Genomic DNA, 18865 nt, shown 5'->3' with positions numbered 1-18865 from the left:
GCTCGTGCTGCTGGTCCTTGGGCTCGGGCTCGCGGTCAAACTCCTCCTCGGGATCCTCCTCGGGCAATCCGCGATCTACGGCACACACAAATGGACACACAAATGAATAAAAGAAAGATTGGTTTTTAACCGTGAGCTCCGAACAGAAAACGTGAACGGAAAATAGGTAGAAAGATTATTTTTGGGAAATTTGGATATGGATCAGCGAAAGTATTTCGAAGGATGACGTGGTAAAATTTGGGATCAATTGGAGGAAGTTTGGTGCATGAAATGACGGGTTAAACATGAATTAAGGGCTTAAACAGGAGGTTTAGGACTGATTTGTAATAAATCAGGGATCTATTTATGAATACTTTTGGAGGTGGAGGGGCCTATCCGCGAATAGGTTTATGAGAGTAGTGGAAGGACTATTTCGCGAATAGTAGATTCTTTGGGGTTAGATCGGAATTTTGTGGTTTCTTCTTCCTTCCCCTCCAGGAACTTGGAGAGGGAGAGAGAGGGTGGGGCCGGCGACGGCCGGCCGGCCGGGCTTCGCCGGCGGCGAGCCATGGGCCGGGGGCGGCGGAGGAAGGGGGCTCCATTTTGCCCCTTACCTTGGAGTTTCGGAGAGGGAAATGGGGCGGCCGGCGGTGGTTCGGGGGAGGCGGCGTTCGGGTGGAGGAGTTCGGGCGGTGGCGGGACTAGGCACGGGCACCCGGGTGGCGGTGGCGGTGGTTGGGTGTGGAGGAGGTGGCCGAGGCGCCCCTCCTTTTTATAGGCCGGCGGTGGCGTGCTAACCGGCGGCAAGGGGTGGGAGTCCGGGTCCGGCGGCGTACGACGGAGGTAGGGGCCGGGCAGGCCGGGCCGGTGGCGTGGGCGCTAGGAGGTGTCGTCGCGGCGGCGGCACGGCAAGGGGCGGGTCCGGCGACGTGCGGGGAGGTAGGGGACCGGCGGCGGCGCACCGGGCGGAGTGGCCGGCGGGGCCGGACCGACCGGGGAGCCGGTGCCGAGCGGCGGCACGTGGCCCGGGTGCGGGCCCAAGGTGGCCGAGTGGCGTGGCGCCAGGGAGTGTGGGCGCCGGCGGGAGTGAATGCGCCGGTGGGAGGGAAAAAGAGAAAGAAAAAGAGAGGGACCGGCGGCATTCGCGGCACGCGGTCGGAGCACGCGCGCGGCGTCTGACGACGGCACACGGCGGAAATTACGGGCACGGATAAAATGATGGGGGGCGGCTTGGGTGCCGGAACGGCGAAATCGTCAGGAAGATTTTAGATTTCCAGGAGCTCTGCGGTAAAAAGACTTTAAAAGTAATTTTTAACAGGTGAATTTAGGTTGGTGATTTTGCGGATGTTACAGTTTTGCTATTTATTATGGAGATAATCTCATCTCTTGGAGTGCTAGAAAACAGGCCACTGTGTCAAGATCCAGTATTGAAGCTGAGTACAAGTCCATGGTGAATGCAACTACAGAAGTTATTTGGTTGGAGTCTTTATTGGCAGAACTTGGGATAAAGCTAAAGGAACCTCTTTGCTTGTGGTGTGATAATCTTGGTGCCACATATTTACCTACTAATCCTGTGTTTCATGCAAGAGCTAAACACATAGAGATTGATTTTCATTTTGTAAGAGAAAGGGTCACCAAGAAACAACTACAAGTTCAGTTTATTGCATCAAAGGATCAGTTAGCTGATGGTTTTACCAAGGCTCTACTTGCGCTCAAGTTTGAAGACTTCAAGAACAATCTTAACCTTGAGAGAAAGGCAAGTTTAGATTGAGGGAGGGTGTTAGATATACTTGAGGTTTTGTGTAACAAACATTGTAAAGATATTCTGGTTGTTGTGCTCAACTTGATTCTCTTAGAGATAGAGTTAGAGATACATTGATCTTGTACTTGGAGATCAAGTTAAGTACACAACTAACTCATGTAAATCCCGGGAGCTGTAGCCCCAGTATATTAACATGCAACCGTGATCATCCAAGATAGGAAGCTACGTTCTTCCCATACTTTCAGCCTGAATTTGTGGATGACATTGCCAGTGCATTTTGGTGTCACTGTCCATTTTGCCGATCGAGTTCTTCAGACAGATTTCATCATGGCTACCAAACAGTAGGGCACAGCGGGCGCCACAAGAAATTGGCCTGCCCTGCAGGAAAAGAAACGAAGCGCGGATCAGTCCATGATTGACCTCCCAACCAGCAGGCATGTCTACCCCAACCATGCGGCTCTGCACTCTTCCTGGCGAGCACACGAGCTCCGCGTTCTGATACCCAAGACAAAGGAGAACGACGGCGAGCATGCGCGTTCGATTTACTCGTCCTTTCACCCCCTCCATCTCTTCATCGCCCAACTGGAACCATCGAAAGAACTCACCATCATTGCTGGAAGCGAAGAGTCGAAAAAGAAAAGGAAAAAAAACAGAGACAGATTGCAAAAACTGCTGTGCCTTGTCAAGCCGTCAGTGAACACTGCAAAGTCAAAAAGGCTAAGAGAAAGTGTGGCTGGTGAGAGGTAGCTGCCTTTCATGCTACAGATTGCGGGTTTTGCGTTCAGCGTGGGTGCAGTGCAGGAGCTTAGTTGCATCCAAAGAAGAGCTAGAAAGTCTCGTAGCATTTTTTTCTCCTAAGGAAAAGGCTAATGATATCGATGCGAGTTTGTTTAAATATTCATTCACGATCTGCTCTGTGTGTTCCATTCGAGACAGCCTTTGCAAGCCCTAATAATTCCATCCACTGACATGGGCCATCTCAGTCTCTCAGAGTTAGTGGATTTGATATTTTGATCTCGACATGTACATTAGCAAGTCCATGTAGGTTATTGCGTGCCACTACAGCAATATGTCATGGTGTTGCTGTAAAAGGAGTTAACATTCCATTCGAAAAAAAGTTGCAGTGAATATCATTGTTTGAATGGGTGATTTTTTTGGTGATGTATCTTATTTCTTTTGATGAAATCATGTTGCAATGTTCATGTCATGATGGCAAATATGGCATATGTGTATGATGATATTGCAGTATGGCCTGGAACTGAAAGAGTGAGCTGGGTGAAGGGACCCAGTGGCAGGTCATAGTGCCCATACATGCCAACCAACTCCAATTCCATGTCGCCGGCACAGCTAACACTGGATCTGATCCCCAGCAGCAAGAACCGGATAGAGATCATGAAAAAGGCAATTTGCATGGACCATGGGAAGTTGATTTTGTATATACTAACATCTCTACCACAAAAAAGATAGAATCGGTATTTCTTGTTCGAAAAACAAAGAACAGTACAAACACGTTACACGTAATTAACATTCCTGTTCTTTAGAAACAAACAACTTGTTCCACGTCATCATCAATTTGTATTTTTTTTTGAGAACGTGCAATGCATATGTATCAATGTACTATCATTAAGACCCACTGTCAGATCAGGCCATACATTCCACCGGCAAGCATAGCTCATAGCGTTATACTAGCTACTAGCATTATTCACATCAATTCAAATTCAAAGATGGAGGTGTGGACGTAACAAATCTCATATATTCTAATGGTTTGATCTTATGCTCCATATTTAGAAATAAGCATTGGCATAGTAACCTCCCAAATCTTTGGTCATTAAGCTCGGATCAAAGAAAGGAAATGCTCAAAGCCAGGAAGCTGCTCAGTGCTAAAAGAAAAGGAAAAAAAAATGTTGAAAAGGGGACCTCACGTGCGCTCCTTCCGGTGATCACGTGACAGCCCATCCTTTAGTTCTCCCGGCAGCGGCAAAGGCAACTCGTCAACTCCGCCTCCCTAATTCCGCGCCAATCTTTAACCCCCACCCCTCCGATAAACCCCGAAGAAATTAACTATTTCTTCTAAGATCCCTGAAGAACTTTGCAACTCCAAATAGCCCCTTTCGTGGAGCAGCCCTTCGCTGTAAACTTTCCAATTAGGACTCTAAAAGAATCTGGCCTTGAAGTTGAAGCCCCTGCCCGCCCCCGCCTCCACCTCCCCCGGCCGGAGAAGACCCTGATGCCGCTGCGGCCGGAGGCCTGAGGTTGGAAATGGGCGGGGTGACTTCATCGGTGGCCTCCAAGATGGCGTTCTTCCCTCCCAACCCGCCGTCTTACGGCGTGGTCGACGAGGAGGAACCGCCGCCGCCGGCGCGTGCCGCTCAGGGGACGAATGCCACGGCGGCGGAGGAGGATGCGTGCAAGGTGGCAACGAGGAGGGTGGCGATGACGGGCGTGCGGTGGAGCGTGGGCGTGGAGGCGAGGCGGGTGCGGACGCGGCGGGGCTCGGAGATCATCGCCATGTACGTGCGTCACCCCGGGGCCAGCCTCACCGTGCTCTTCTCCCATGGCAACGCCGCCGACCTCGGCAATATGTACGGGATCTTCGTCGAGCTTAGCGCACGCCTCCACGTCAACCTCATGGGGTAAGTACTTGAACTCTTGAGGTGCTTGTGTGATCGACGACTGATTTCTCGGGTAATTTTGACTCGGTTGGGCGTGCTCCACTCCACGCCTTGGGTAACTGCTTTAGTTACTGGATGATGATCCTGTGAAAAGAAACGATTTTTGGGGAATTAATTTTCTTATGAGAAACTGATCGGAACATATTTTTCGAGAAGGCCACAATCTGATCGGATCATCGTTTGATCCTTCAGAGTGGGCTTCCTTGATTGATTACATAAAAAATTGTTTTTCTTTTGTTTGGCTCTGTCGTTTTCTGTGTTGTTGATGGTTTTTTGTTTGACTCGTGAAGTGAATATGATGGATATAGTGATCATACGGTCCTCCGTACTGTTATTGAGTGGGGGTGAAGTGCTGCTACTGCGATTTGCATTGATGGTTTTCATTAGCTTTGTATTTCTAAATGGGGTTTTATTTCTGTTGTTAAAGTTGTATCATGTGCAATTGATGCTCCTGATTCTTTTAAGGAATTCAGTTTTTCGCATGATTTATGGGATCAGGGGAGAGCATGAGCGTGGTACTTGGCTAAGATTTAGTTTGCCATTGATACTTGGCTGTGTAAATTTTGTGTTGCTGCTGCTGTTGCAGAGACTGAGAGTGGTAATTTCATTTACCATTTTACAATGAATTTGTCAAACTTGAACCTGAAAAATATTTCATTCTTTTTTATTTTTAATGTCCATTCAAGATTAAGCTGTTAATGACGCTTTTCTGGTCTAGTTATCCATTTTTTTTTCCTGGAAGTGGCATGCTCAAAGGTTTCAATATGATTTTGTGGTTGTTTCCCACTGCGTACTGTAGACAGAAAACTAATCATTGGCTTCAGTTTACAAGATAGCGCATTACAGTTTACTTGACATGATTGCTTGTATTGCTTGATTAGCCTACAAGGTCTGCACTGTCTGTCTGTCTGTCTGTCTGAAGCTGGATTATAAACTTGTTTATGTGGGCCACTGTCACTCACGTCAACAGTATTTTGATCTTTCATGGGATTTGCTTTCATACACGTTTCCTGCTCAAGCAGTATATTTCTTCGAGTATGCTGCATCATATTTAATAATTTACTTGCTATTTGAGCTAACTATTTGGCTACACAATGACACTCAAGTTCACAGTAAAACAACCCCTCTGTATGTCCTACATGTTACCCGGCATTAAATCTTTCGCTCAATCCAAGGATCAAATTAAGTCAGGACCAGGTTTGTAGCAACAAAACCCAGACAAATGAACCGTTAATTAGATGGATGAACCACGCAATGGCGCAGAACACGTTAGGGTGCCCATTCCAGCAGATACTGTTAGGTGAAAGTAGGCAAATATAGTTTTTTGGTATTTATGTTATTCAGAAAAAAATTCTTACACAATTTTTAGCTCTATTTACGAAAACTTACCTTCATGGTTGAATCTTGCACTAGGAGTTTTATTCTTTAACATGACTGTAACATGCAAAGTAGAAATACTCCAAAAGAAGGCCACACATATATACCTTTCTATTCTCTCCATTTGTTTTCGAGGAACACATTTGTATTCTCTCCTTAGTACAAAATGCGTAATACCCTATTAAGTACAATTAAGAGGACAAGAGGAATTTTCACACTAGGGTGGGGATGGGTGCAGACTGCAGGAATGTGAAGAAAAGGAGGGAACAATGACATGGTCCAGGGGTTTTGTTTGTGCAGAAAAGTGAGACAGTGAGTGATGGGTTATGGGTAGGAGCAGTTGACAGAAGAAGGCTAGATTGATTAAAAAGAAAATATTGTTGAAACAATTTTTGTTTTAAGATGGTTAAAGATAAAATGTCAAAGTGAGTTTGAAAGGGCATGTCATATACTGAAACGGCTGCCATTACTCGTATCAAACCAATAGCAATTCTCAGCGCTATTTTTCCTAGTAAATAGATTCCTCTTATTGGCACACAGTACCATCAAAAGTTCATGAGATACTATATTTTGGTAACCCATCCTGCATGAGCTGAAATCAGCATATTGCACTTGATAATTGATTTGAAACGCATGAAACTTCCACTTTTTTATATATATCGTAATTGACTGGAGCGCCAAACTTAAGAAGCTGCCTGCCCTCAATAAGTCAATAACCATTTAAACTCGGCTCTTATGTAAGACAAAGTCAAAGAGAACTGTTGTGCAACCTGCATCAACTATTTATAGTATTCTGTTGGAGTAGGATCACAAAACTTATTGTCAATTTCATTTCCATGGGCCACAACTTAGGGTAGACTGTTGCTTGTATGAAGATGCAGAACAGACCTTCATTTTTTTTCTGTTGCTATTTTTTTACTAGTGTATTAGGGTTACTGTGTGAATAGTTTTATGATATGGACATTTTCATCGACGTGAAGACATCGATCATGCTAGCTTCTTTCTTCATGCTGGTTAAGCCACTTAAATAACTACAATATGCTGCAAGTCTAAGTCCCTGAAGCCTTAGCAAGTTCTGTGATCATGCTATTCTCGATAATTGAAGTTGCTTGTCTTAAAAGAATTTCATCATACTTCACAGGTATGATTACTCTGGTTATGGACAGTCATCAGGCAAGGTAATTTTATCTCTATCATTTTTTAAACTAATGCTCATACCACATCATATTCAGTAGAGGACCAACTCACAATATTATTAGACGCCATGAAATTTATTCGTGCTCGAGGGAGTTTGATTCGGGGGATTATTGATCTTAGCTAGTTCGTTTTTTTAGTAGTTGCTTCTTTCTAGGAATAACAGTAATGACAAAATGTTTCTGGAAAATCCATCTTCAGCCAAGTGAAGCTAATACCTATGCTGACATAGAGGCTGCATACAAGTGCCTTGTGGACGTTTATGGGACTAGACAAGAAGACATTGTTCTGTATGGTCAGTCTGTTGGCAGTGGACCAACCCTCGATTTAGCTGTTCGTTTGGATCACATAAGAGCTGTTGTTTTGCACAGTGCAATACTGTCTGGCTTGCGTGTCATGTATTCTGTGAAGAAAACATACTGGTTTGACATATACAAGGTTTGCATCGCTGACTGAAGTATCTAAGATAAGTAATTCGCACACTGTATATGCTAACACTTATTTCCTTTTCAGAATATTGACAAAATTCCACATGTGAAATGCCCTGTTTTGGTAATCCATGTAAGTTCCTTGTATATATCCATGTGCTATGATTCTTGTAAATCCTAATAGCTTCAGATAACTAAACTGAGGTATTTTTTTTCCTTGTTTTCAGGGCACAAATGATGATGTCGTCGACTGGTCTCATGGGAAGCGGCTCTGGGAGCTGTGCCGGCAGAAGTATGAACCTCTGTGGATTGAGGGAGGTGACCATGGTAACTTGGAGAGATTCCCAGTGTACGCAAGACATTTGAAGAAGTTCCTATCGGCCATAAAAAAACTGCCAGCTGAAAAAGAATCTGCAGCTGAGAGTGAAAAATCACCAGCTGAGAACAAAACACTATCTGATGATGTAGCTATTTGCGAGGTTCCTTCCATGATCTCGCGAAGGTTGGAGCCATCGAGAAAGAGCGCGATTCATGAGCAGCCTATGCTGGGCACCGGACATGTGGACAAACGCAGGCGAAGCACAGGCCACAGAGAGAAGGCGAGATCCAGCACAGACAGGAAAGAAAGATCAAGGAGAAGTGTCGACTGCTTTGACAGGATTGATGAACACGAGCAATCAGAAAAGCCAAGGAAAAGCTTTGATAGGTTGGTTTTCTCTGCTTGTCTTGCACATTACAATTTCATTTCGTTGATCTGAAGAAGCATTCCCCCTACAAATTTGGACTTTTCCTTATAAATTGCATCAATTTCTTACTTCAAGAACATTAGCATTATATTGCCTATGATTTTTTTCCTTATGAATTTATGATAATGAAAAGGTGATAGAATTGTACCGAATTGAAGTTCACAGTAATCGTTTGCAGGATTGGAGAGAAGATTAGATCGATGGGTCTGTGCAACGTGGATTGCTTCAAAGAACCTTCTCACAGCACTGAGCCTTGTCCTTCCGAAAGAAAACAGCAGTGAGCCTCGCCGTGGTCACTGAGTGGATTTCTGGTTGCTGTCAGTATTCCCCCACCCCCCAGCTGCTTAGATACAGGTTTGTGTTGCTCCGTGTGATGGAAATCATAATATGTTCACGAACAGTAAAGAGAAATATAGCACGACCTTCTTAAGTTACCTTCTGATTCTTTGCCCCTATACGTTGGTTGAAACTTGTAAACACAGCGCTGTGATATGTACAGATGACTGTTCAGTCTGTTATCAGCAAGAAAGATTGCCTCGAACAAGATTAATGCAATATAGTGGATGCCTTCGGTTCAGTTGAATCAGTTTTAGCGTACGAATTGTTAGACAAAAGGAACTACTTTTCCATTGGTGGCTGAAGTAAAGGATCTGTTTGGTTGTTGTACTAGGATTGCCAATGTTCACCATATTTTTTTTTGCCAAACTTGACCAAGTCTAGTTAATCAAATTGTTCGAACCATTTCTTAGTCAGTGCCACAGCTTATGGGTACAAGCCAGCAACCCAAACATCTACTAACGTGATGACCAAACTGAGGCCTCCTTTATATCTTATGTAAGATAGATAAACAACTTATCTTTAAAGCGCATATAGCTTACGTACAACAAATCTTTTAACATCTGTCAATATTTGTTGACATTCGTCAACATTTTTTTAAAAAATCTGACTTAATTGTTATCAACATTTCTTGACATTGGCTAACATTTTTTATATATACTAGCATTTTTCTTTAACTTTTTTACATTCACAAATATTATTTCTCAACATTTTTTTACCTGCACCAACTTTTTTTTTGCACTCACCAATATTTTTTTTGCACTCACCAACATTTTTTGCTCAGCATTTTTTTACATTCACCAACATTTTTACGTAAAAAATATTAAAATAGTTCATCAACTTTTTTACATTCACAAATATTATTTCTCAACATTTTTTTACCTGCACCAACTTTTTTTTTGCACTCACCAATATTTTTTTTGCACTCACCAACATTTTTTGCTCAGCATTTTTTTACATTCACCAACATTTTTACGTAAAAAATATTAAAATAGTTCATCTAAAATGTTGAGATACTCCTCCGTCATGTAATATAAGGCATCAAAGTGTTCAAAAAATTTGTCCTAAATACAAGGCATTGTAGGCACATTTGGATAATTTTCATTTAATTCTTTCTATAATTAACAAGATCACTAAAAATAAGAGTCAACTGCTATTAACTCAGATACATGCGTCTTTTACTACTACTAATATGTCCTAAAATCTCTAGGATGAAAGGAGTAGTTTGTTGAGCCGTTGTGGGTCAGTTATTAGGCTAGATGTTTAATTATCTAGAAGATGGATATGACTTATAACGGTAGCTGCAGGCTCTCCGACAATCGAATCCCTTTCGTTAATGGCCCAAGAAAGCCTATATCTTCTTATTTTGAAGAAAAGGCCTGTTGGGCCTTACAGAAACGACTTCGACTCATATAAGCCCAGCCCGCTATCCGAACTACACAGGCAGATGGGCCTGTTTGGAAGAAAAATGGAATCGACCCTTCGCCTCGATCCACCGTCCAATTCATCATCGACCGTGCTGATGTGAGCTCGGGCTCCAGCCCTTCTAGATGCTTCCTCAGCGCCTCATCTCCTTCCTCCTCTTGAACCCGCCCGCCCCGCACAGCTTACAAAAACCCTAACCCCCCTTATCCTCTCCCTCTCCCTCCCTCTCTCTCTCTTCCCCCGAACATTGGCGCGCCAGCTCGTGGCACACGCGGTCCCTGACTCCCATGGCGCCGGCGCTGAGCGGGACCCTGGGCGCGTCGTCGGTGGCGGCGCTGCGGCCCTGCGCGGAGAGGAGGGCGCCGTCCGCCGCGAGCTCGGTCGCTCCGCGGGGGAGCGGGGCGGTGAGGTGCCCCAGAGGGGTCAGATGGGAGGCCGAGAGGAGCAGGGGGAGATTGGTCACGGTGAGGTGCGACGCGGCCGTCGTGGAGAAGCCCGCCGGGGAGGAGGCGGCCGAGGAGAAGTTCGAGTACCAGGCGGAGGTGAGACGTGGGCGCCGTGCATATCCGTAATTCATGTTGTTTCAGATGAAATTTGTCAGTTGGTATAGTTACAACTAGTTCTTTTAGGTGGATTAATGTGATAAAAGGTTATCTGACACGAGTTCGGCAGAAATGTTGCCAAATTTGTATGGGTGAGAGTAAGATTGAGTGTGTAGCTTTCATTTATGTGAACGCTGGCTACTGAAACACGTTCGTTTGTTTCTGCTTGTGTTTGTGTAGGTGAGCCGCTTAATGGACTTGATCGTCCACAGCCTGTACAGTCACAAGGAGGTATTTCTTCGGGAGCTTGTCAGGTTTGTAGCTATTCCTGGTTTGGACATAATTAGTTTATACAATTATCCATTTGATGACATGAACTAGTAATTTATGGATGCTATTTTATCTGGAGTTCTATACAGTAATGCCAGTGATGCATTGGATAAGTTGAGGTTTCTTGGCGTGACTGATTCTGCTTTACTTGCTGATGGTGGAGAGCTGGAAATAAGGATTAAGCCTGACCCTGATGCTGGAACAATTACTATCACGTAAGTTGCTGTTCTAAGGGATGTGCTTGGTCGTGTTCTCAAAAGACGCTATGATAGCACTGTTTGCTTATGATTATCGGTTACTACAGTGATACTGGTGTTGGGATGACCAAAGATGAGCTCAAGGACTGCCTTGGTACGATTGCTCAGAGTGGCACCTCAAAATTTTTGAAGGCCCTCAAGGTGCAGCGTCATTCCTTCCCTTTCCATTCTTGTACATCTGTGTGTGATTGTTTTGTTGCTAATGTGGGATTAATTTCTTCCTCAGGAGAACAAAGACCTTGGGGCTGACAATGGTCTAATTGGTCAGTTTGGTGTTGGGTTTTACTCGGCTTTTCTTGTAGCAGAGAAGGTATGAAGTATATCTTGATGGTGCCTTTTGTTATAATACTTTAAATGGAACACACTTTTTTTTTTTGACAATTTGCATGTGGGCTCAATGTGCTACCAATGCTAACATTTTGCCAATCACGGTGCAGGTTGTGGTGTCAACTAAGAGCCCAAAATCAGATAAACAGTATGTGTGGGAAGCTGTGGCGGACAGTAGCTCTTATGTCATCAAGGAAGAGACTGACCCTGAGAAGATGCTTACTCGTGGAACTCAGATTACTCTCTTTTTAAGGGTATGTTCCTGATATTGTCATGAAATAGCTAGATTTATATTTTCTTTTTTGGTAACAGAAATCTTACATTCTTGTTACTTTTGTAGCCTGATGACAAGTACGAGTTTGCTGACCCTTCAAGGATTCAAGGCTTAGTGAAGAACTACTCTCAGTTTGTATCATTCCCCATATACACGTGGCAGGAGAAATCAAGAACTGTTGAGGTGGGTCTTGATAGTGATTATTGCTGATTCCCTTGACTATGAAAGTCCTTTGGGGCTACTAGCATATATTGCCTTTTTTATTAATTGCACTGATCTAATCTTCTTGATTGACAGGTTGAAGAGGATGAAGAGCCAAAAGAAGGTGAAGAGGCAACAGAGGTTAGTTTTTCTGAATGGGCTGCTTGTGTTTTTCTAATGTTTCTAGTGACCTCACACCTTTTGCAACTAATTCAGCATGGTTTAACATACAGGGTGAGAAACAAAAGAAGAAGAAGACTATTACTGAGAAATACTGGGACTGGGAGCTGGCTAACGAAACAAAACCCATTTGGGTAAGTGTGCAGTTGATTGATCATCGCATACTTTTCTGGTACTTGTGGGCACTCTAGTCTCCACATTGACAAGTGTACAGGATTTAGTAATGGCCATTGAAGAAAAGGATACAGATTTTTGAATTCTATTCCCTCTGTGCAGATGAGAAGTCCAAAGGAAATTGAGAAAACTGAATACAATGAGTTCTATAAGAAGACATTCAATGAGTTCTTGGATCCTCTTGCCCACACTCACTTCACAACAGAGGTTTGTGATTTCATCAAACTCCACTCTATTAAGCACTTAATTCTCACATTGAGTACTGTCTAACCTGACCTTTTCTTTTTACAGGGTGAGGTGGAGTTCAGGAGTGTTCTGTATGTTCCAGGAATGGCACCCCTCAGTAATGAGGAGATAATGAACCCCAAGACCAAAAATATCCGGCTATACGTCAAAAGAGTCTTCATTTCTGATGACTTTGATGGTGAACTGGTACATTATCTAGCAACACTAACACTATTTTGGTATTAACTTTTAGTATTCATTAAGTACGATGGGATAATAAATTACTGATTTCAATATGTATCTTGCAGTTTCCAAGATATTTGAGCTTTGTGAAAGGTGTTGTAGATTCAAATGACCTTCCCCTCAATGTTTCTCGTGAGATTCTTCAAGAAAGTCGAATTGTAAGTTGTGGGCAAAATGCCTATCAATTTCTTACTTCAAAATTGGAGACTCGGAAGATTCTTATTTACTAGAGAGTCCTTTTGTGTGCAAATATGTGGAGATAATCTTATTTTCTATTCAGGTAAGGATTATGCGCAAGCGACTTGTCAGGAAGACATTTGATATGATTGAAGAGCTTGCTGAAAAAGAAGATAAGGAGGTACAACTGAATCTTTATTTTACTACCAGTTATTCTGTTTACTTGATGTTAAAGCTCTTTAATTTGTGCTGTAGGACTACAAGAAGTTCTGGGAAAGCTTTGGCAAGTTTATCAAGCTTGGTTGCATTGAGGACACAGGAAATCACAAGCGCCTTGCTCCATTGCTGCGTTTCCACTCTTCTAAAAATGAGGGTGATACGATAAGCCTTGACCAATATGTAGAGAACATGCCTGAGAGTCAAAAGGCGATATACTACATTGCTACAGATAGTCTCCAGAGTGCAAAGACTGCTCCTTTCTTGGAAAAGCTGGTCCAGAAAGACATTGAAGTATGTACATGAATAGACATACGTGATTATGAGTAAGAGCTGTTTCTCTTCCATTGCTCTGACCCAGGATACTGGTATTTTGTTATTTAGGTTCTCTATCTTATTGAGCCAATAGATGAGGTTGCTATTCAGAACTTACAGACCTACAAAGAGAAGAAATTTGTGGATATCAGCAAAGAGGATCTGGAATTGGGTGAGGAAATGCTCAAGTTGGCTCAGACTGCTATTCACTATTTGTATATTTGCTTGACGTTAACTAATATATATCTGAACTTGTATTCGCAGGCGACGAAGAAGAAGAAAATAAAGAAACAAAGCAGGAATTCACACTCCTGTGTGACTGGGTAAAACAACAGCTTGGTGACAAGGTTGCGAAGGTCCAAATATCAAAGCGTCTAAGTTCATCGCCGTGCGTTCTTGTATCTGGCAAGTTTGGTTGGTCTGCCAACATGGAAAGGTAGGATTACTGTTCACTTGTGCAATTAGATCATTAGAAGAATCATGACCTGTTTCCTAATGTATGTTTCCCAAAACTAGGCTCATGAAGGCACAAACGCTTGGTGACACGTCAAGCTTGGAATTTATGAGGGGGAGGAGGATTTTTGAAATTAACCCTGACCACCCTATTATCAAGGATTTGAACGTAAGGATAATTATCTGTGACTCACCATTCAATAACAATTGATATGCTCGGTAACTAATATAAATGGGAAATATTTTTTGTTAGGCTGCTTGCAAAAATGAGCCTGAAAGCACAGAAGCTAAGAGGGCGGTCGAGCTGTTGTATGAGGCTGCTTTGATCTCCAGTGGATATACTGTAAGTACAATGAAAATACATCTCTTAATTCTAAGGTCATTGAAAAATCATTTACTGATATGTTTGAATATTTGTTCACTGGTGATGTCCAGCCTGAGAGCCCAGCAGAGTTGGGTGGCAAGATCTACGAGATGATGGCGATTGCCCTTGGTGGGCGATGGGGGAGGTCTGACACAGAGGAAGCTGAAGCAAGTAATGATGAGGCCAGCGCAGGGGCAGACGCATCTGAAGGCACTGTAACGGAGGTGATTGAGCCTTCAGAAGTAAGACCCGAGAGCGACCCGTGGAGGGATTAGTGAGTTATCTCTTGGGCATCCTTTGTTCAAGCTAGATATTTAGTTCTGACAGGGGGTGAAATCAATATTATGGGCTAGGACATTATTTGGTTACAAATCCTTTTATACGGGTTACTTCCATGGCAATTTTTGTAGGTGTAGACTTGCCAGCCACTTGCATTTTAATGTTGGATGGGGTAGTGGCCTTATCAATAAAGCATGAAGATCGAATGCATCAAAAAAGTTGAGATGTCCCTCTATAAGAAAAAGCTACTGCGCCACCCACATTGCATTTCTTTTCCTGTTTATATATTTTGACTGACATGTAGTCTTATCAAGATCAGATGTATTGTATTCTTGACTTTAGCAATGAGATGCAGTACTAATGATGAATGAAAGCCATTGCTAAGGCCGCTACGATGTGGTGATTGCCTGAGCCGTTTACACATCACGATAGAGTACTCCTTGTCTTTGCCTTCGTTATTGTACTGTACGGCAATTGGTTCATGTACTTGTCCGAGTGATCAACAGGGTAAAATGGTGATTGGAAAGCACGAGGTTAGAGCTATTGAAGTTTATATGATCCCTAATGTTGCATTAATGTCTTATTGTTACTATACCGTGAAGAAGTCAGGAACAGAAACGGAAGTAGGCAAGAGTAGCTCTAACAAAATGCTGCAGGCTGCAGAAACATTCATAAAACTTATGCCCATACTGTGGTAAAAAAAAAATAAGTAGAAGGAGCGAGTAAAAGTAAGTGTTCAATTTGAACATATGTTTCGACTGCTGTTTTCAAACTTGCGCTGTTAACAATACAAACAATTCCTTGCAACTAAAATGCACTCTGCAGCAATTCTGCCTATTTTTGTGAGTATTTTATCTTCAGGAATAGTCACTCCAGACTCCATGCTCCACCCAGACAGGGTTTCCAACATCATAAATTCTTAGCTACAGATCCCTACTTTCGGTGTCTGAACTTTCAGCTCTGAACACAAACGACACCCCATGTACAACCCTGGAGCAGTGGTAGCAATGCCTAAACTTTCCTGGAGCATTCAAACTTAGTCCCGCAGTCCTGCTCCTGCACTATGCAGTTACTCCAGTGCACATGCTAGTTCTGTGCCTCTCTCTCTAGACGTCTGCAGATGAGAAGAAACTTTGGTCATCCATGGAGCTGGAGATGAACATCACAGATGAAACCCATCCTGATCAGGCCTGATGCTCAGATGTTCAGGATCGATGACTGCCCTGTACGCTGTTTGCCCTGCATTGTGGAACCATCCATCGAAAGCGCGAGGCATCTGCTCCAGAGACTGAGAATTCGTTAGAATTCTTGAAAATCAATCCGTTTAGAAATGCATAGCCGCTAGCTATTTCTACTCCAAAAAAAAAGGCCTTTAGGAATAGGACTCATGAATCATGAGTACTTGAACATGTTTCATTGATAGCCCTGTAGACTACACACTAGGGTATGTGGAAATACAGATGTTCTAGTTTCAAAAGGAAAACAAAAAGGAAAAAGAAATACTGATGTTCTGCTTTGCAAACCTGAGAAACATGCTCCCTGAACGAGTCTCTCTCGTTCAGTTGGTCCTGCATGACTGTTCTGAACCCATTTGAACTGGCCACGCTATGAACGCCTTCCTGGACCATGCCTGACTGCGCCACTGAGAATCCGATTGGAGCAGATGAAGGAGCACTGGGGTAGCGGATAAGCTGCATGTCATCAAAGGAAACAGAGCGCGTTTTGTAATTTTGATGAACATTTCTTGCAAATACAAACTGGAAAGAGAGCAAGGAAGAACTCCCAGGTGTGATGAATCGACTGCATACATCTTTTGAAAGAAGCCCTTCTATGTTGAGGCCGAGCTGTGGATTGACAGCCGCAAGCTTCATCGATAGGAACTGCAAGATGAACAGGAAATTGTTTGATCAGTGTCAGATATTCAGTCAAATGAGAAGCTTTCAGTGGCTTTCCTTCTTTCTGAAGATTGAGGAGAGACCATACCTCGACCTGCCTTTGCAGGGACTGGACGTAGTTGATGATCTCATCCAGCATTACCGCCTTCCCGGTGACCTAAACCAAACCAAATCCATCCCAAGAAGAACAAAACGAGTCATTCTTGTGTAATTCACATATCAGGGGTGACAAGGCTGCTCTTTGGGTCAGAAGGCTCACTTTGCTGCAACCAGGAACAAGGTCTTGCAGAAGCTTCATCCTCTCGCTGATCTTCTCCCTTCTCAACTACACAAAAGTAAAGTTCGATGAACCAATTCAGTTCAGGTGCTACTCCTGAAATGTTGCAATAAAAGTCTGAATAGTATTGTAGTGCAGTTTGTATATACCCTCTCTGCGAGGCTGTGCCTGTTGGTTGCCTGCCCCTTCCGGGCCCTGACATGGATGTACCCTTCGCCTTCCTCGTCAGGCTCCTTCGATCCCTTCCGTTTCCTCTTGCCGGCCGCCGCCGTCGCTGCGGCCAGGCCATTCTTTTCGCCGTTGACGCCCTTGCTGCCCGAGCCCTCGTTTGCAGAACCCGTGGACGCGTTCGCTTGATCCGTCCCTAGAACGTCCTACGACGCAACGGCAACAAAGTTGTGCGACAAAGATTGGTGGAGACGGGTGAACAGTAAGTAGGGTGAGAACTTACCTCGCTTGATCTCTTCTCCGGCTCCGGTCCACCGGAGGAGCAGTCTCCGGTCGCGACCTCGCCGTGGACGCCATTGACACTGCTGCTCCCGCCGGCGACCTTGCTCCGGCGACCCGACGCCCCCTCCAAGGTGATGTTCGAGGCGCTTGCAGTGGGTGCTGTTCCATTTCCAGCGCCGAAGCAGGACGAGGAGCGCACCGCCCGCTCGACGAGGCCGGAGTCCACCGAGAAGTGCTCGAGACCGGCCGGCGGTGGGAGCTGGAACCCGGGCATCGGCGGCAAGAGACCCCCGCCTCTCCCGTCGGAGACGCCGCCGCCTAGCCCTGCGGTCTGAGAGACCGTCGCCCATGCAAATGAATCCATGGTGGGGACTAGAGAGAGAGAGAGAGAGAGAGATCAAACGGGTAGTTCTTGAATTTATGGAACTCTTCAGTATTGACCGCCCAAGGGAGCCTTTTACTCTTGTTTTAGCCTTTGCTTTTGCTTGCTTAGCTCGGTTTGGCATCGCAGTGTCCTCCCCAAAAGCATCTCTCTTCAAGTTTTTGATGTGGTATATAGCGAAGGTAGGATCATACAAATAAAATGCCCTGCAAATTCATTTCGAAATAGAATTCATCATTCTTATTTACGGCCACAAAATTTTCTGGAAATTAGCAATAGTGGACATTTCAAAAAAAAAAAAGAAATTAGCAGTAGTGTAGCTAACTACTCCACTGTGACTTCTTGCTTCTTACTCCTACCATTTAATCTGACATCTGACATTACCAAATCTCATGGCCTCCTGACTGACACTCTGACAGTGCCGACTACCACTGGCGTTGTTTAATCTGCCTGCTTGTAATTAAAAATCGTGTGTGTCCCTTGCTCTCTCATCATTAGTTGACTGTTAGCATAGTAGTGCTACATTGAAGAAAGCATTGGGCTGATCACTTGTAGACTCTATTTCCATTCAAAATGAGAGGGAGTTTATGTTTAAGGCCGAAGGCAATTTTCTTCTGAAAAAAGAGAGATCATCTTGATTTTTTCTCATTTTTTACATAGCTAGAATTTCCAAAGAAATTGCTACCATTCCTTCATGAAAAGATTCCAATGCAATACAGAGCAGTTGGCCTTACCCTTCTGACTCCCTTAACCTCTCTAATCTCCAAACACTTAAACAAAACTATCATTAGCCTCGGGGTCCGCGAAGCCCCGAATCTAATCTTTTGATTACTAAAGCAAACCACACAAGCTTTGATGCCGACTGCAATCTTTTACCCCGTTTGGACAACGCGGTAACTTCCTGCTGTTACTGTTACTGTTAAATCCTCCTTTCGGACGTAGCAGTAGCAGTAAAAAATCACAACGTAGTACTCACACACTGCGAGAGCCAAGAAGGCAAGAAGTGACTTGCAAGCCACTGCTGCTGCTGCTAGCACAAATCATGGCCGTCTCTTCTTTAATCGGGGCACCTTTCGGTTACGCTGTTGCTCCCACTTTTGCCCTTGCGCACTGTGGCATCCGACACAAAAGAACTGCTTGCCGGTCTTGCAAAGTGAAAGGGAGTTCAAGTCTTGAGGACGGCAACGAAACCGAGTGAACCAAAGCTTTGCGAGAATGTGAGCTGCTAGGTAAACACGGCTGAAATTGTAAAAGCGTGTTGCTTGAAACTTCCCCTACAGTCAGTAACATGGTCGATCTATGTAACCTGCTTACTCAGCAAGGTTTCATCTAGGCAGATTGAGTGCTAAACATCGAAAACTTTCAGCGGCTTTTGCCAAACAAGG

The 18865-nt window shown here is 44.0% G+C and overlaps 3 protein-coding genes across 5 annotated transcripts; 2 read left to right on the top strand and 1 right to left on the bottom strand.

Annotated features, from left to right (window-relative positions):
- Nucleotides 1-3751: 3751 nt before the first annotated feature.
- LOC101769936 (protein ABHD17B) lies at nt 3752-8744 on the top strand. Of its 2 annotated transcripts, none has more exons than XM_004973704.2 (6): nt 3752-4374; nt 6932-6968; nt 7186-7422; nt 7498-7545; nt 7640-8118; nt 8337-8744. In XM_004973704.2, exons 1-6 carry the CDS (start codon nt 4001-4003, stop codon nt 8437-8439), a joined length of 1278 nt encoding a protein of 425 aa, XP_004973761.1. In that variant the 5' UTR covers nt 3752-4000; the 3' UTR covers nt 8440-8744. The 2 variants fall into 2 exon arrangements, with proteins under 2 accessions (XP_004973761.1, XP_012702416.1); XM_012846962.2 differs by having other exon boundaries at nt 8324-8744.
- Nucleotides 8745-10102: 1358 nt separating this feature from the next.
- LOC101769528 (heat shock protein 90-5, chloroplastic) lies at nt 10103-14899 on the top strand. Its single transcript, XM_004973703.3, has 19 exons — nt 10103-10461; nt 10702-10775; nt 10881-11006; nt 11096-11189; nt 11275-11358; nt 11486-11629; nt 11716-11832; nt 11947-11991; nt 12084-12164; nt 12307-12411; nt 12496-12636; nt 12738-12830; nt 12953-13030; nt 13105-13359; nt 13450-13552; nt 13645-13816; nt 13897-14002; nt 14087-14176; nt 14269-14899. Exons 1-19 carry the CDS (start codon nt 10207-10209, stop codon nt 14470-14472), a joined length of 2367 nt encoding a protein of 788 aa, XP_004973760.1. The 5' UTR covers nt 10103-10206; the 3' UTR covers nt 14473-14899.
- A 290-nt stretch (nt 14900-15189) lies between these two features.
- On the bottom strand, nt 15190-17604 carry LOC101769119 (transcription factor bHLH49). 2 transcript variants are annotated; one of them, XM_004973702.3, is made up of 7 exons: nt 17100-17604; nt 16798-17022; nt 16631-16696; nt 16460-16528; nt 16285-16356; nt 16000-16167; nt 15190-15764 (listed from the first exon to the last, which is right to left on the bottom strand). In XM_004973702.3, the coding sequence occupies exons 1-7, from the start codon at nt 17460-17462 to the stop codon at nt 15639-15641; spliced, it is 1089 nt and encodes a 362-aa protein (XP_004973759.1). In that variant the 5' UTR covers nt 17463-17604; the 3' UTR covers nt 15190-15638. The 2 variants fall into 2 exon arrangements, with proteins under 2 accessions (XP_004973759.1, XP_012702420.1); XM_012846966.2 differs by having other exon boundaries at nt 15190-15752.
- Between the last annotated feature and the right edge of the window lie 1261 nt (nt 17605-18865).

Source organism: Setaria italica, chromosome VI (genome assembly GCF_000263155.2).
Source record: "Setaria italica strain Yugu1 chromosome VI, Setaria_italica_v2.0, whole genome shotgun sequence".
NCBI classification, from domain to species: domain Eukaryota; kingdom Viridiplantae; phylum Streptophyta; class Magnoliopsida; order Poales; family Poaceae; genus Setaria; species Setaria italica.
The sequence above is the reverse complement of the archived record's forward strand: the minus strand, read 5'-3'. Positions and strand labels throughout refer to the sequence as shown.

Coding starts and splice junctions, on each gene's coding strand:
- LOC101769528 (XM_004973703.3), top strand. CDS start 10,207: ATGGCGCCGGCGCTGAGCGGGACCCTGGGCGCGTCGTCGGTGGCGGCG. Junction 11,007..11,095: donor GCTGGAACAATTACTATCAC/GTAAGTTGCTGT, acceptor CGGTTACTACAG/TGATACTGGTGTTGGGATGA. Junction 11,359..11,485: donor CTTTTCTTGTAGCAGAGAAG/GTATGAAGTATA, acceptor ATCACGGTGCAG/GTTGTGGTGTCAACTAAGAG.
- LOC101769936 (XM_004973704.2), top strand. CDS start 4,001: ATGGGCGGGGTGACTTCATCGGTGGCCTCCAAGATGGCGTTCTTCCCT. Junction 6,969..7,185: donor ATGGACAGTCATCAGGCAAG/GTAATTTTATCT, acceptor ATCCATCTTCAG/CCAAGTGAAGCTAATACCTA. Junction 7,423..7,497: donor ACTGGTTTGACATATACAAG/GTTTGCATCGCT, acceptor TTTCCTTTTCAG/AATATTGACAAAATTCCACA.
- LOC101769119 (XM_004973702.3), bottom strand. CDS start 17,462: ATGGATTCATTTGCATGGGCGACGGTCTCTCAGACCGCAGGGCTAGGC. Junction 17,023..17,099: donor CGGAGAAGAGATCAAGCGAG/GTAAGTTCTCAC, acceptor GTTGCGTCGTAG/GACGTTCTAGGGACGGATCA. Junction 16,357..16,459: donor CCCTGCAAAGGCAGGTCGAG/GTATGGTCTCTC, acceptor TTCATCTTGCAG/TTCCTATCGATGAAGCTTGC.